Here is a 14,644-nt window from a genome sequence, read left to right on the forward strand (position 1 = left end):
GTTGATACATTTTTTAAAAAGGTTAGTGAACATGCCATGATAAATGTGCTTTATTCTACAGTAGTAATGCTTGCTAGTGCCATTATAGTTAGAAATCTATATTATCTTTATAAACTCATCTTTATAGGAGTTCTATAACAAATGGTTTATTTCTAGGGCAACCTTATCAACTTTAGCTAAGAATACATTTTTATGGACAAATTTACTCTAAGTTTACAAACAGCTAAAATATTTATACGTCATCACACACACAAAACTCCCTTACATTTTTTCATTTCAAATACTCCACCCCCATCCCCCGAAACAAATAAAAGGGGATTCAAAAAAATTACAATGTACAAGTCGTTAGCTGAAATATGACATTGTGTCTTTAGAGGCAATAGGTTGCTTGGATGCTTTGTAATGGGATATAGAATCTTTAGGTAACTGATACTGGTTTACTCTGGGTCCAGATATATAATAACAAAGACAAGACAGAGCTTTTTCAAGGGCTGGCCCAAGACTGTGGAATGAACTCCCACAGGAATGAAAGACCTTCCCCTCTAAGTGCAAGGTGCATTTGTTTGACCTTGCATTCTTTAAACAACACATAGTATTGTGTGTAACCCCCCCACCCCCCACTGTGCGACTTCTTCGACCTAGGGAGAGGAGGAGAGAACACGATAGATGTTAGTCACGTTATTTAATGCACTAGTGAAAAGGGCTTGGATACTACAGTGCTGAGCATGGTATAAGAGCATATACAGAACAGAATTACCAGACATTGTTCAGGGATCACAGTGAAACAAGGTGATCGGACTCATTCTGCTTCCTAGTAGGATTGGTTTTCACAGCCCATCACCACAGCTGGCAGCCTTGCTGACAGATTCAGAAAAGATTATGTACTGCCAGAGTATGAAATGAGTAACTTACTCATCTACAGAGGTGGCTCTCTAGATCAGAGCTGAGGTTACAAATTGGAAAGAGTGGGGAAAGGACAAGAGGATTTCAGCTTCCAAAGTGGTCATGGCACCTAACAGGAACACTTAAAAATTCACAAATCTTTCTAAAACAATCTGCTGAGATTTAAATGTTAGCTAGTATACTTAACCTTTCTACCAATTACATTACATACCTGCTACTTACTATGCATATGTGCAATTAATGAGACCATTACACTGCATTTAATTTTTAATATACGCATTCTATCTGACACAATTTAATTGCCCTCAAATCAATAATCTGCATTCAAGGAAGGTGTTGAATAGTCCTACCACTGGTGCACAGATAGCGTGAGACTATTCCAATCAAAGAGAACTGTTACAATCTCAATGTCAGAAAAAGCTATCTTCAAAAGATGGTAACTTTGTCCCACCAAAGCTAAACAGTCAAAACAATTTGTGGTGGTTCTAAATATTAGCAATTCCTTTCACCAGGAGCCTTGAAAACCCCTATTCATTTGTTCTTAATGCAAAACACACCCAGTTTGCATGATCACTTCTTCAATTTGCATTTATAGTATTTTCCATAACTGTGACATGAATGGCAATTTCCTGCAATATCTTTGGGAGATGTTACTATATTAAGTGTATGTACCATTGTGGGCCAGGGACTATATGTAATTCCATGGGGGAGGAGGACCACAGTTCCTCCAGGAACTAAGATCAGTGGAAGGTGATTAAGCGAATTCACTCAGGTTGTAACACTTCCCAAGAGGTACCACCTCCTGAAAAGGTTGCATATACTGCTTCAAACTGAATTCTCCAGAGACCAAGAGATAAAGAAAGGACTTTTAGGATAAATAGTCACTTCTGGATACGCCTTCTTGAGCTGGATTTTACACCTTCCAGCTCTAGTGAAGACATACCCCAAGAGTTGCAAAACAGATACAGTAGAAATGACAGTAACTGCAAGATTGCACATAAATCTTACCACACCTTTCCAGCTTCTGCTAAGAGGTGATCAATGATGGGCCCTTTTTCTGTAAGCACATAATCCATCCTAGCTGTGATACTTTATGTTAGCAAGCTAATATTCAGAGACAGGGTGGGGTATTACAGTGTTGGAAAATGTAAAGTGCTATATTTCACAGAAATGGCGTAATGTTTATGGTCTGACAAAATTAATTACTGTGTCTCAGTGTTAATGGTTCTAATATACATGGATGTAAACTAGCACTAAAGTTTACAGGTACAATTTAAAGATGGTGTCCTATCTACAAAAGGTCCCATAAGGTTTATGTATGCACCAAATTTGATGCCCAAAAATATTATGTCATAACACTCTTGGTATATCACCCCAATAAATAAGTTCCACAGTAAATGCTCAAAAATTCAAAATGGCCTCTCCATAATCAAGAGTTGTTCAAAAATCAATGATTCTAAAGTAGCGGGGTGTATATTCTACTTCAAGGACAAAATGGGTCGGCAGGATGAACTACAGAATATATTGCAATATCCTCCACTCTAACAAGTGATTTTTCTGTATCCATCACCATTCTATTTAAGACTATTGTAATTGCAAGGCTCTATTTTCAAGAGTCTGAAGCTGTGGCCATTTTGAATTTACATATCTCTGGTAAGCTTTCTGCAGCAGTGCAGTAGGGTTTTATTGTACAGCACAGTATTTCAATGGTCCAAGCAGCACCGTACATAAGAAATGCTTCTAAAAGGCACCATTTAAGAACACTCAAAAATACAGAGCACATAATTGAAGTCCCATGCACTGCAATAAAAACACGCTTGACAAAGAGAATAAACCTCGGGGCAATAACATGGAAGAGGGGTACTTATTGTTTAAATTGCCCTAGTCTTTTCTAAAGGAGTAAACATCTTTTGTGCACAAGTATTCCATATAGCCCCTCCTAATGCTCCTTAATGCTGTGAACAATAATTCTTTTTATGTGCATCTCTCAAATCTCTGCTCTTCTCCCTTTCTACTGCCCCCAGCAGCTCTCGGTTGGCTTCCCCAGCTTCTCACACACGTTCGCAACTCCCCAGAACTACTGCCTCATTTTGTCTTTCAGCAGCTGTGAACTTATTTCCTTCCCTTATCAACACAGCTACTTCCTCTTAACACCCCTGCATGCTGTATCCACAGATCCACTTGTCACACCACCTGCCATCTCATACATGAATCACTAAAAACAGTCGATTTCCTCTTTATTCTACAGTAACAAGCCTATCAGAGAATCAGTTCCCTCTAACAGTACACTGCCACAATAGGAACTGCTGCTCCAGGTCTGACAAAGCACTTCCTACTGTGACAGTACAGAGTGCTTTTAAGAATATTGATTCTCTTATCTAATATCTGAGAATTAGATCTCCTAGCTAGCTACAAAAACAGCAGAAGGTCCTGAATTTTTCCACGGAGACCTAAGTGTATATGTGCTGTGATTTATTTTTCCATTTGTAATTAGTTTCTTATTGTTATACAACCAACATAAAATGGACCTAAGTATCAGATTTGCAATATAAAGAGCCAAGAACTCCAAAAGATTTGGTATATAAAATGTTGCAGTTAGGAAACAAAGCAACATCAAAAGAGAAGCATAAACCAAAAAGCAGAAGCTAAGATAAGGCATTGATTGAGTGTACAATATAATCCTATTAGAGGAAAAAAAATGGAATCTACCCAAGCAAAAAAAAAAAAAAAAAATCACTATAATCTAAGAAGTGTCAACATTTATAGGTTATATAGTCTTGATGCCCAGAGATAAGTATAATACTGGCAAGTATGGAAATGAACAGTTAAAGTCAAAAAAACAACCTTATTTCTGCCTCTGTATTATCCTTCACATACCATTCAATACCAGGAGACAATCTGGCAGTCCTCAACACTGCAAACAAGTCAGAAAACAAATTCTGAAATGTCTCATAACAGACATACTAAGATGCTAGTGATCCAAATCAATCTCAGATGTGAAGCTGGGAAAGCCTGTTGATTTAAACCTACAATTAGTTTAGTCCAGAATGTCCAAAGTTTATCCTCCCCTCACAAGAGAGGAGCTCTGGAGTCCCGCCTACTAAAATCCCTGAAGAGAGCTGTAAAGAACAAAAGATCTCCTGACCGCTCCTGGTTAGAAAAGCAAAGTTAGTGAAATGCCTCTTCCCTTTCCTCACAGAATGCTGCTGACAGTGTGCCAATAGAATTCTAAACCTAGATCTAGAAAGATAAATATATAGAATAGAGGTTACAATAGATTCGGCAATCAGAGCAAAATTTCTAATATTTAAATCAGAAATTAAAAGCTCTGTCAGGCCAGCCCATAGGTGGCAGCAAATACAGTCACACTACCAAAAAAACCAAACAAACCAACAACAGTACTGAAATGATTATTGTATTTGTAAGAAAAGGCAATAAAAAGCAAAAGCAAAGCTTGAAATGGAAATCAAAACAGAGCTAACTAGGGCCACCCCAGTAACATGTCGGATTTCTAGTTTGATTTTTCAGTAAACCAGAGCCTGCCCCACCACAGGAAAATCGGAGCAAGAAATGCAGCGTTTTCCATTCTTAGCAAAAGCTAAGGCTGTAGTTAGAGGCTGTATTCCAACAAGCAGCAATAAAGCTGTTTATCAGATTAATGTAGAGAACACCATACTATAAACCTCATTGAATGACTCCAGGAAAGGCACAGATGAAAAACACTTGACTTTAGAATGTTTAGTTTTAATTTAACAGCATTAAACACACATAAATTGTGGAAACGTTCCATTAACGTGCATACTTTAAAAAAAAAAGATTAAAAGGAAATCATCATGAAAGACACGATCATCTCAAAGTCCGATTGACACTTTCCCTCTCCTCATTGGAACAGCTTTTAAATACCGTTTCAGCCAACACGGATTTGCCAGCAGAATACACCACACAAGAGACGACATCTCTAGACTGATTTTCATTCTAGATGATCACTACATAGCTGCCAAGTTTTCCACAGCTCCCTGTGTAACATTTTATACAAATTACTTAGTGAGCTAATTTGCATATTTAGAAGTTTGCCTATAAGAGGACTGAGGTTATGGTCAACACACCCTGCTCCAAGCAGTGACTTCAGCATGGAGCGGCCCAAACTTGGCAGCGGCAAGTAGGGTGGCCGGGGGAGGGTGAGGCAGCTGTGTGGGTGGGATGGTATGGTAGAGCGGAGTGTCTGGCTGTTAGGGTATGGGTAGCTGCCGGGGTGGTACTGGGACTCCTCCTAGGGACTGGGAGGGGGGGGCGTTTCTTGGGGAGAGCCAGATGCAGCTGGCTCAGAAGGCAGCAGGCAAGGCGAGAGAGTTGGGTGCCAATACTGGACAGACCTGTCACCGTGTGCTGCTGCTGACAACCCTTCACTTCTCCCAGAACTTGGATCCAGCAAGGAGAGAAGCATGAGAGAGAGCCTACCAGCCCACTTGGTAGGTGCTACTGTGGCTTCTAGCAACCAGAAGACATAACTGAAGCTCTGGTGTGACAGGGCTGCCAAATGCATGACACTTGGGAGCCCAGTTTATACCACATTATGCCAGTCCACGTAACCAACACATCTATGTTAACTGCAGCTATTTTTAATTATGGTTTTCTAAGATGGTGGAAATTAGTGCTGATGGGGCCTGAAACTGCTGGCAGTCCAAGTAAGGTGACCTCAAAGCCACTGAAGTTGTTTAGATCACCTGAATTCTGGGGTACATTCACCACACACTAGTAACAAAGCTGGCCAGAAAAAAAAAAACTAATTAACTTTTGGTTCTATTTAAGTCCTACAGCGGGGAAGAGTCAGTACAGGAGAGAGTAGTGTTTGATTGATTCTCACTACTAGTATAGCATATGACAGATCTGCATGATTAGAAAAGGGGACTGGGAATCAAGAATTCTGTTTTCTATTCTTTAATCTGACATTAGCTTCATGTGTGACTGTCAGCTAATCACTCAAACCCAAATTTCTAAAATCTGAATCACTGTTCCACTCAGCAATGCAAAGCCTAAGCGAGTTAGATGGCTAAGTACCATTTTCAAGACTGACACAGGCTCTCAAGAACTTAAGCCTAAATCACTGAAGCCACTTCTGAAAATGGAAGTTGACCACCTAAATCACTTAAGGTTTGGAATGTTGAGCAAATGTATAATGCCTTTATAATCTGGGCCTTTGCTTCTGTGCTTCAGGTTCCCCATTCCCACTCATGAGAAGCCCTTTATATTCACATCTGTAAAGCATTTTAACATCTTTGGATAAAAGGTGCTAAGTAAACTCAAAGCATAATACAGATCATCTCTGAACTGAATAGACAAGAATAATTCTGAAGCAAATGATTTAAGTGTCATTTTTAAATTGCACATGAAATGCTTATTTGCAAGCACAATACTTAGCTTTATCATTACACTAAATGTCTGATCCAAGAACGGAAGCCTACCACTGAAAACAGACAAAGATGTGGATTGATTCTATTTCCCTCCATAATCCTGGGGTAATAACCCAAAATTGTTTGCAGAATTCCCCGTGGAGGTTTGAGGAAGGATAAGCACAGATTTACCCTTTAGAGGATTTTAAAAAACTTAGCCAGCTAACATTAACTCTTCTTGATTGTTCTAGTCCCAAAAGAAGCATTAAGTAGAAATCTTTAAAACTAGATTCTTAAAAAGTAGCAGTCTAATTGTGAAGCGCTCTCAAAGGCTATTTAAAGATGCTTGTGGAAATCTTTAAAATACTTTAGTGGGTTGAGAAGAGACCCTGGAGGCATGCGAGTTGGAAAGCAAGCACACAGTGCACTCACCTGCAGCACTAGTTCCTAGTTACAAAACTACTTAAGATAGTTAAGTCGCAGGCAGACTGCGAAGAGCTACAAAAGGCTCTCTCAAAACTGGGTGACTGGGCAACAAAATGGCAGGTGAAATTCAGTGTTGATAAATGTAAAGTAATGCACATGGGAAAACAATCCCAACTATACATATAAAATGATGGGGGCTAACAGCTGTTCCCACTCAAGAAAGAGATCTTGGAGTCATTGTGGATAGTTCTCTGAAAACATCCACTCAATGTGCAGTAGCAGTCAAAAAAGTGAACAGAATCCTGGGAATCATTAAGAAAAGGAGAGATAGTAAGACAGAAAATATCATACTGCCTCTATATAAATCCATGGTATGCCCACATCATGAATACTGCGTGCAGATGTAGTCGCCTATCTCAAAAAAGATATATTGGAATTGGAAAAGGTTCAGAAAAGGGCAACAAAAATGATTAGGGATATGGAACAGCTGCCGTATGAAGAGAGATTAATAAAACTGGGACTTTTCAGCTTGGAAAAAAGACGACTAAGAGAGGATATGACAGAGGTCTATAAAATCATGACTGGTGTGAAGAAAGTAAATAAGGAAGTGTTCTTTACTCCTTCTCGTAACACAAGAACTAAGGGGGGGGGGGTCACCAAATAATAGGCAGCAGGTTTAAAACAAAGAAAAGGAAGTATTTTTTCACACAATGCACAGTCAACACGTGGAACTCCCTGCCAGAGGATGTTGTGAAGGCCAAGACTATAACAGGGTTTAAAAAAAAAAAAAAAACACTAGATAAATTCCTGGAGGATAGAAAAGGAGTACTAGTGGCACCTTAGAAACTAACCAATTTATTTGAGCATAAGCTTTCGTGAGCTACAGCTCACTTCATCGGATGCATTCAGTGGAAAATACATAGGATAGGTCCATCAATGGCTATTAGCCAAAATGGGCAGGGATGGTGTCCCTAGGCTCTGTTTGCCAGAAGCTGGGACTGGATGACGAGGGATGGATCACTCAGTAATTGCCCAGTTCTGTTCATTCACTCTGGGGCACCTGGCATTGGCCACTGACGGAAGACAGGATACTGGGATAGATGGACCTTTGGTCTGACCCAGTATGGCTGTTCTTATGTTCCCCTCCAAACACCCTCTACCTCTGGGAGGCTTCCCTCCATATCAGGCCAGGATTAGGGGTCTGGTGTCAGGGCACCGGGCAAATATGTGTAATTGTGAGTCACGAAGAGAGAAAAAATGCAGTTGATTGGGGCCTCAGAAAGTTTGGGAACCACTGACTTAGAGAGTTCCTCAGATGGAAACTGCTATAAAATGCAAAGTTTAAAAAAAAAAAAAAAAAAAAAAAGACACAAAACACACTCAAAATGGCCTTGTTCCATTTTTTTTTTCTGGTGACTCCACTCAACCTCTGAAGATTTCATTGCATAGCTTTGGAGATCTCTGAAGAGCTCATCTTTGGCCATCTCCCCTATTGTCTATCCAAGAGACTTTGGAATGTACATTACATTCTAGACAGCATTCTGCCAAATCACTAAAAAATTGCACATAGGGACACCTCGGGCATACCCCAGGGGCTGGCAAAGCTTCTCGATATTCAGAAAGTTTGAGGAAGCGGAGGATTACTGCAGGGTTGTAAGAAGGAAAGAACAAGAGCCTTCTAGAGATTGATGGGGTTGAAACATAAGAAGCATTAATCCCAGATATTGAATGAAACCGCCATGTGTTGAGGTTTGCCCATTGCAGCCTAAAAGTTAATGGCAGACTTCTTTCCCTAAACATGAGGTGTTCATCCAATACTATTTGGATTTCCATGACAATTCTAAAACTGAACAGAAAATAACTCCTTGTGTCAAACAGTTTTTGTTGCTGTTTTGTTTGCGGGTAGGGTGGGGGGTGAAGACCCACATCAAATCCCAGACACCAGAAGAACTATGAAAGTGCTTGAACTGTATTTAAACAGCATACTTTAACTTCCCTTCAGTCCAAATGCCCAGGAGGCCCTCTCCCCCACACTGAAGTCAATGGGGCACTGTTCAGGTGCAAGGTCTGCATGCACACAATTCTTTGCAGGATCGGGACACTAGCTGCTATTCCTCAGTGTCACATGCTGAGCACCTGCTTTTTTGTCTGTCTGTTTTCATTCACTGCTATACTAATTGCCTGGCAGGAGGTTCTGTGGGGTGAGAATGCCTGTACTCTCCACCTTGCAGACAGAGAAGATACGTTGCTAATAATGTCTACCCTGATTACCACTGGCTTCTCACATACAGACAAACCTGAGTTGCCTTCTCTGCATCCTGATGAGGTGTCATGGAGACCGTTTATAATCCTGCCTGCTTATAAAACTTTAGTGATGTCACTTTTAAAAAAAATAACTGGATTTCATTATTGATTTACTGAATAACTATAGTTTAGGTATGATTGCTAAATGTGTCTAAAACAGATGTGTTCTGTACAAATCTAGCTGATTATTGTTCCTACATTACCTACGGGAAACTATTCTCACTGAGTTGTGGGCAATTTCCTGATGCCCAGGAGCTACTTCCTACTTATCACAGAGAAGATTTTAGAGTTGGAAAAAGCTATCCTAAAAGATGCTTTCCTGCTCCTGCATGCAGCACAGTGAATAATCTTGCCCCACTGTAGATGAACAATACTTTGCACTTCAATAGCAGTTCCATCTGAGGATATCAAAGCTCATTATAAACATTAAAGGTTCAGTGATTTGCCCAAAGGGAATGCTATTTAGAGACTGAATTCTTAATCTAAAAATGTAAAGACTGAAACCATAATCCAAACCCTGATCAAATCCAACTACGAGCCTATCTAGCTATATCCTAGCTCTTGTCACTTTAATAACAAATGAAAACTGCTATGAATACTTTACTTTGTCAAACAGTTGAAAAATATTATTACTTCTGAATAGCAGCTTAAAATAGAAAATGGGATCCTGAACTTCACTAATGGATGCTGTACTCATGGTACAATACTCTGAAGGTCACTCTGGTTGACCCCATTACAAAAAAGATTGTTAAAACTTTCCAGTGTTAAGATTTATTTATTTAAATAAAGGGTGATAAGGAAGTGACCTCCCTGACACCAACAAGGGGATTTGGGCACTGTAGCATTAGTTAGGTCTGCAATAGGGTCCTTTTCCTTTTTAAAAGAATCTGAAATGCACTGAACTATTAACACAAAGTTAGCTTGCATAGGCAAAAATCAGTCAGGAAGTTCAAGGTTCCAACAGCATAATTAACTCAGCTATAAATATGGGCTTTCCCCGCATTCCTGTTTTTCTGACTAAACATATAGCATTTAAATCAATATACATAAAGCCAGCAGATTGTGCAACATCACTGCTGAAATTTAACTCTGGCTTTTCCTGATTTTAGAGATCTTCAGTGTTGAACAAATGTAGTTGTTTATATTATTATTATTATTATTATTATTGATAAAAGTAGTCTGGAACTGTCTCTCTCCTCACTGGAACAATTTAAGTCCATCGGGAGTACACATGCTCTGTTCTCAAAAGAACTTTCCACTTTTAATATGGAAAGGAATGATTACTATTTTCCCAGATTCTGTTCCTTATTAAGTTGGGTCAGACACAAATGAAATAATTAGCCCAAAGAAAGCTCATCTGGATGAAAAGGAGATATTTAGAGTATAATCTAATAAAAAAAGTAGATAGGTGAACTGATGTTTCTAGAAAGAACCCAAATGCCAAATAAAATTCCTTTTAGTTAGCACAGCCTCCTGAACCAGCGATTGGGCTGATTTATTCCCACTTGATTTAGAAACCAGGGAGGTGGCCATCTTTCTCATGTATTATATAGCCTAGGAGAGTGGTATACTTTAGTAATGAAAAGTTTTACGTTTTCCCCTTTCCCATATCCCCCCCTAAGGATGACAGAGCAATAATTTTATATACAAACAGAAAAGCCTATTCTTTATGTAGCACAGTTATACATGAGTGCTCACTGCAGCATTATACTTTGATACACAAGGAGATGTTGTGGAAGATGTGTTTGCTGAAGCAACTGAAGGGGTATGGCTGATTGGGGTTGAAGTCACTCTGCACAGGTATAATTCTGGATAACAGAGAGATATTCTCTCTGGGCGTATTGCCAAGTAGTTTTAGTGTTTAGGCTGCAGTTACTTGTCTTTGCCGCCTATAGCTGCATCAGCTCAAGCCCTATGGTCTTCGAACCAATTCTCAGTCATATTAGAATTGTGACTTGTTAAAGAACATACAAGGTATGAGATCACAATTCAGTTGTAGAATTTTCTTCATGGACTATAATATAGGAATGCATTTGCTTGCAGCTGTTAAATATCACTCTTTTCTGTTATGAAGAGCTGACAAGGGGAAGTGTCCCCCGGAATGTACCAGGTTGAGCTTTTATTGATGTATGTCAAAGATTTTTCTGTAAGCTTGCGTATGCATTCAGAGTGTTTGGGGTCTCTGGGCTGTTCCAGAATGTGTATGTGTGGTGACCAACTGGATCATGTTCTCTGTAGCAGAAGGTCGGTTGAGATCAGTAGAGCTCCATGTGGGTGCAAGAGGGTCTGCCCGCGCATTGTAATAACGTACAGAATTGGGACCCTACCAAGCAACCTTATTTCTGAATGATCTGCTTTCTGTGCAGCCTGACAAAATTTTAAACTTCTTCCTCGCATATAATCAACTTCAGCTTTCATACTTAAATTACTATCATGTTTTGAATTTCTGTAGCTCTTTTCACCTAAAGATCTGAAAGCACTTTACAATTAACTGAGCATCACAAAATACCCCCGTGTAGTAGGTGAAAATTATTTCCTTTCCTTTTACAGATGGGAAAACTGAGGCAGAGAGCAGGTAAGTGGCTTGTTTAAGGTCAGACAGCAGTTTGTACTCCTGATACCTTGTCTCACTTTCTAATCACTGGGCCAGGCTTTCTCCTCATTGTTGCCAGAACTGTGCTCCAAGAATGGCTAGACAATGCCTTATAATTATTATAAAAGCAAATTGTGTTCAATTAATAATTTCCATTTGGTATCCAGATGGCACCTACAACAAAGGCTTTGAAAGGGTTACTATCTTTGAATTCTGACATATAAAGCACACAGATTTTGGCCCATAAGGAATATTTATTAAAACTTTGTTGAGACAATTCTCTTTCTATTTTGAATAAAGAGACTCAGTTTTGTACCTACAAGTCTATATTTTAGTAATGAGCGTGATAGCTACAGGCAACTTCTAACGCTGATTCATACTGATGTCTAAGGGTATGAAAATAAATTGTTTCAAAGGATTACAAACATCCCCCTAAAGAGATTCTATTCATTGACGGACAGGATGGTGGTAACCTAAGCTCAGAATCCACATAGCCAACCCACAGTACAGGAGGAAACCAGAGACTGTTGAGTGCCTTGCACTGACCTACATCCCAGTAGCCATGATGTACTATATACAGGGACTGCTGATCTAGAGTAAAAAGAAAAGGAGTACTTGTGGCACCTTAGAGACTAACAAATTTATCTGAGATTAAGCTTTCATGAGCTACAGCTCACTTCATGCTGTAGCTCATGAAAGCTTATGCTCAAATAAATTTGTTAGTCTCTAAGGTGCCACAAGTACTCCTTTTCTTTTTGCGAATGCAGACTAACATGGCTGCTACTCTGAAAACTGATCTAGAGTGGCTCAAATTTTGGGTGCCAAACATACGATACTGTAAAGGGCCCTGCTTTCCAGAGGGCAGGGGTTCAGCACTTTCTGAAAATCAGATACTTCCAGAATGTCTCAAGCTGGGCAAGCACAATCACTAGGCACATTTGAAAACCTAACTGCTTTCCAAGGGGGAAAGGCAAAACTTGGGACAACACAACACAGCTTTTAAAATTACCTTATCATAAACTCACTGAGATGTGCCAGTGGACAGGAACAAAAACCCTAAATGCTGTACGATCAGAAAGGGGTAACCAGCTGTCTGGGTTTGGACTTCAAGCTGTCTAAGATAATTGCAATTCCTCTGTCTTAAATGGAATTACAATTTTTAAAGGTTAGTCTGGAGGTACAGATGATCTTGCTACTAGGATGTTCATGTTTTTAAAAATATGTGGTGAGAGAAGTAACCCTTTAATGATGAGACGGAACAGCACTGACAGTCATTTTGGTTGACATTTCACTTGAAAATTGTGTTTAATTATATAAAAAGTGTTCATATTTACATTTTAAATATTATTTCTAATACACCTGAACTGCCAAAGGACTTGGGCACTGTACAATGTTAAATGTACAAAGCACATTAATCAATTTGAATGTTGAAGATGTTTTGATTAAGCTAATCAAGGAAGTCTTCTAAAGAGAAAGCGGCAAAAAGATTTTGAGGGAGAGAACTACAGGATCAGCAGCCATCTACTTTCTTTTTCAGAAAAAAGATTTTAGGGACATTTTAAAAGAGAGGAGAGATGGGTTAGGATGAATATGAAATGAGAGGAAGTTTCAAACCCTAAAGTTCATCACAGCAAGGCATGCTACTGAAAGCCCGATGATAATAAGTAGCAGCAAAAGCATTCCTAATATGCAGGCAAGCCTCTGGAAGAGGCAAAAGGAGACAGTCTGCAATATACCCAGGGCCTACACCATTAAGGGTCTTACAAACTGACAGGGCCAACTTAAAAACTCAATTCACCATTTTTTACAGAACCACCAGACTTCCGGCATCTCATGCAACACCCACACATGTAGCTACCCCCCATATTTTATGCAGCCAGCTGGGCTGTAGGAATGACTGCAACTTTGGCTGCTGGCTATCAGATGCACCCAATCATCTGATGCCTGAGGGAGTTATATGCTTAAATTCTGGAGGAGATTCTCTCTTACTAGATATTAATTAGTTTAATTGTTTTTAAAAAAACAGTCAAAGTTCATTTTGTCTCAGAACGTACAGAGTCAAACAATAAGCTGTCATAAAAGCAGTGGTTTTTTTTAAATCCAGTCACCTTAAGACTGAAATAGCTGCTAGTGAAAAACATTCTATCCTAGAAAACATCTAATCATGGATTTGTATGGAATCAATATGTAGGAAACTAAGAACATATCTAATTCACAAAATAATCACACTGTAATAGCTTGTTATGCTACATCTTTATCATATTAATTCACTTTAAACAGTTTAAAATAAATACATCATTTTACTAGCAGAAGTGTGTATAAATTAGAAGAATGGCGATAAGCCAATCAGTTACTTAAAACCTGATCCTGCAAACACATGTGCAAGATAAACTTAATGCCCTGCAAGCAGTTCTGTTGGCTCCAGTGGAACTATTCAGTTAAGCACATGTGTACGTCTTTGCAGGGTTGGGGTCTAATATTGTAGCTGGGCAGACGGTTAGATGGATATTGTCACCCTTTTTTTTTTTTAATCGATTAAAAAAAATCCAAAGACTTCACTGGGAGTTGGACTGGACTCTGACTACACTGGGAAAACTATTAAACTGACCCTATGAATAAGACACTGTCCAATGTACAAAGTAAATGGAGAAGAAGAAAAAAAAGAAATTTTTTTCCCCTGTCTCCCATTAGCTTTTCAGCTGTAGTAATCTTAGTTGATGTTTGTAACTACTGTAGATGCAAAATGTTAATACAAAATGGGATTTTCATGTTGACAGAGTCAGTATAAAAAACAGAAGAGTGTTAGACAAACTGCTCGTGTTATAAAAATGTGGTCTTTTTTCAAGACTTACATTTGTTGAAAAAGCTGCTTTGCCTGCATTGTTGAATTGTCACGCTACATGGAGCAGAAATGTAACAACGTGTCTGTAGAGCCCATGCCAGGTTTGTATAGCGACAGCCACTCCTATTCACTGGTAACAAGAGACAGCCTGTGGAGGAAGATGCAAAATTGTGAAGATATTTTTAT

General features: G+C 39.1%; 1 protein-coding gene across 2 annotated transcripts in view; it reads right to left on the reverse strand.

Annotated features, from left to right (window-relative positions):
* MRPS5 (mitochondrial ribosomal protein S5) overlaps positions 1–14,644 on the reverse strand; it is a 93,090-nt gene that overhangs the window by 64,334 nt on the left and 14,112 nt on the right. For both annotated transcript variants that reach the window (XM_074949873.1, XM_074949872.1), the window contains exon 2: positions 14,469–14,606. In XM_074949873.1, coding sequence (XP_074805974.1) covers positions 14,469–14,606 — 138 coding nt within the window. The remainder of the gene's footprint in view (positions 1–14,468; positions 14,607–14,644) is intronic.

This window comes from Natator depressus, chromosome 3 (genome assembly GCF_965152275.1).
Source record: "Natator depressus isolate rNatDep1 chromosome 3, rNatDep2.hap1, whole genome shotgun sequence".
Lineage (NCBI taxonomy): Eukaryota > Metazoa > Chordata > Testudines > Cheloniidae > Natator > Natator depressus.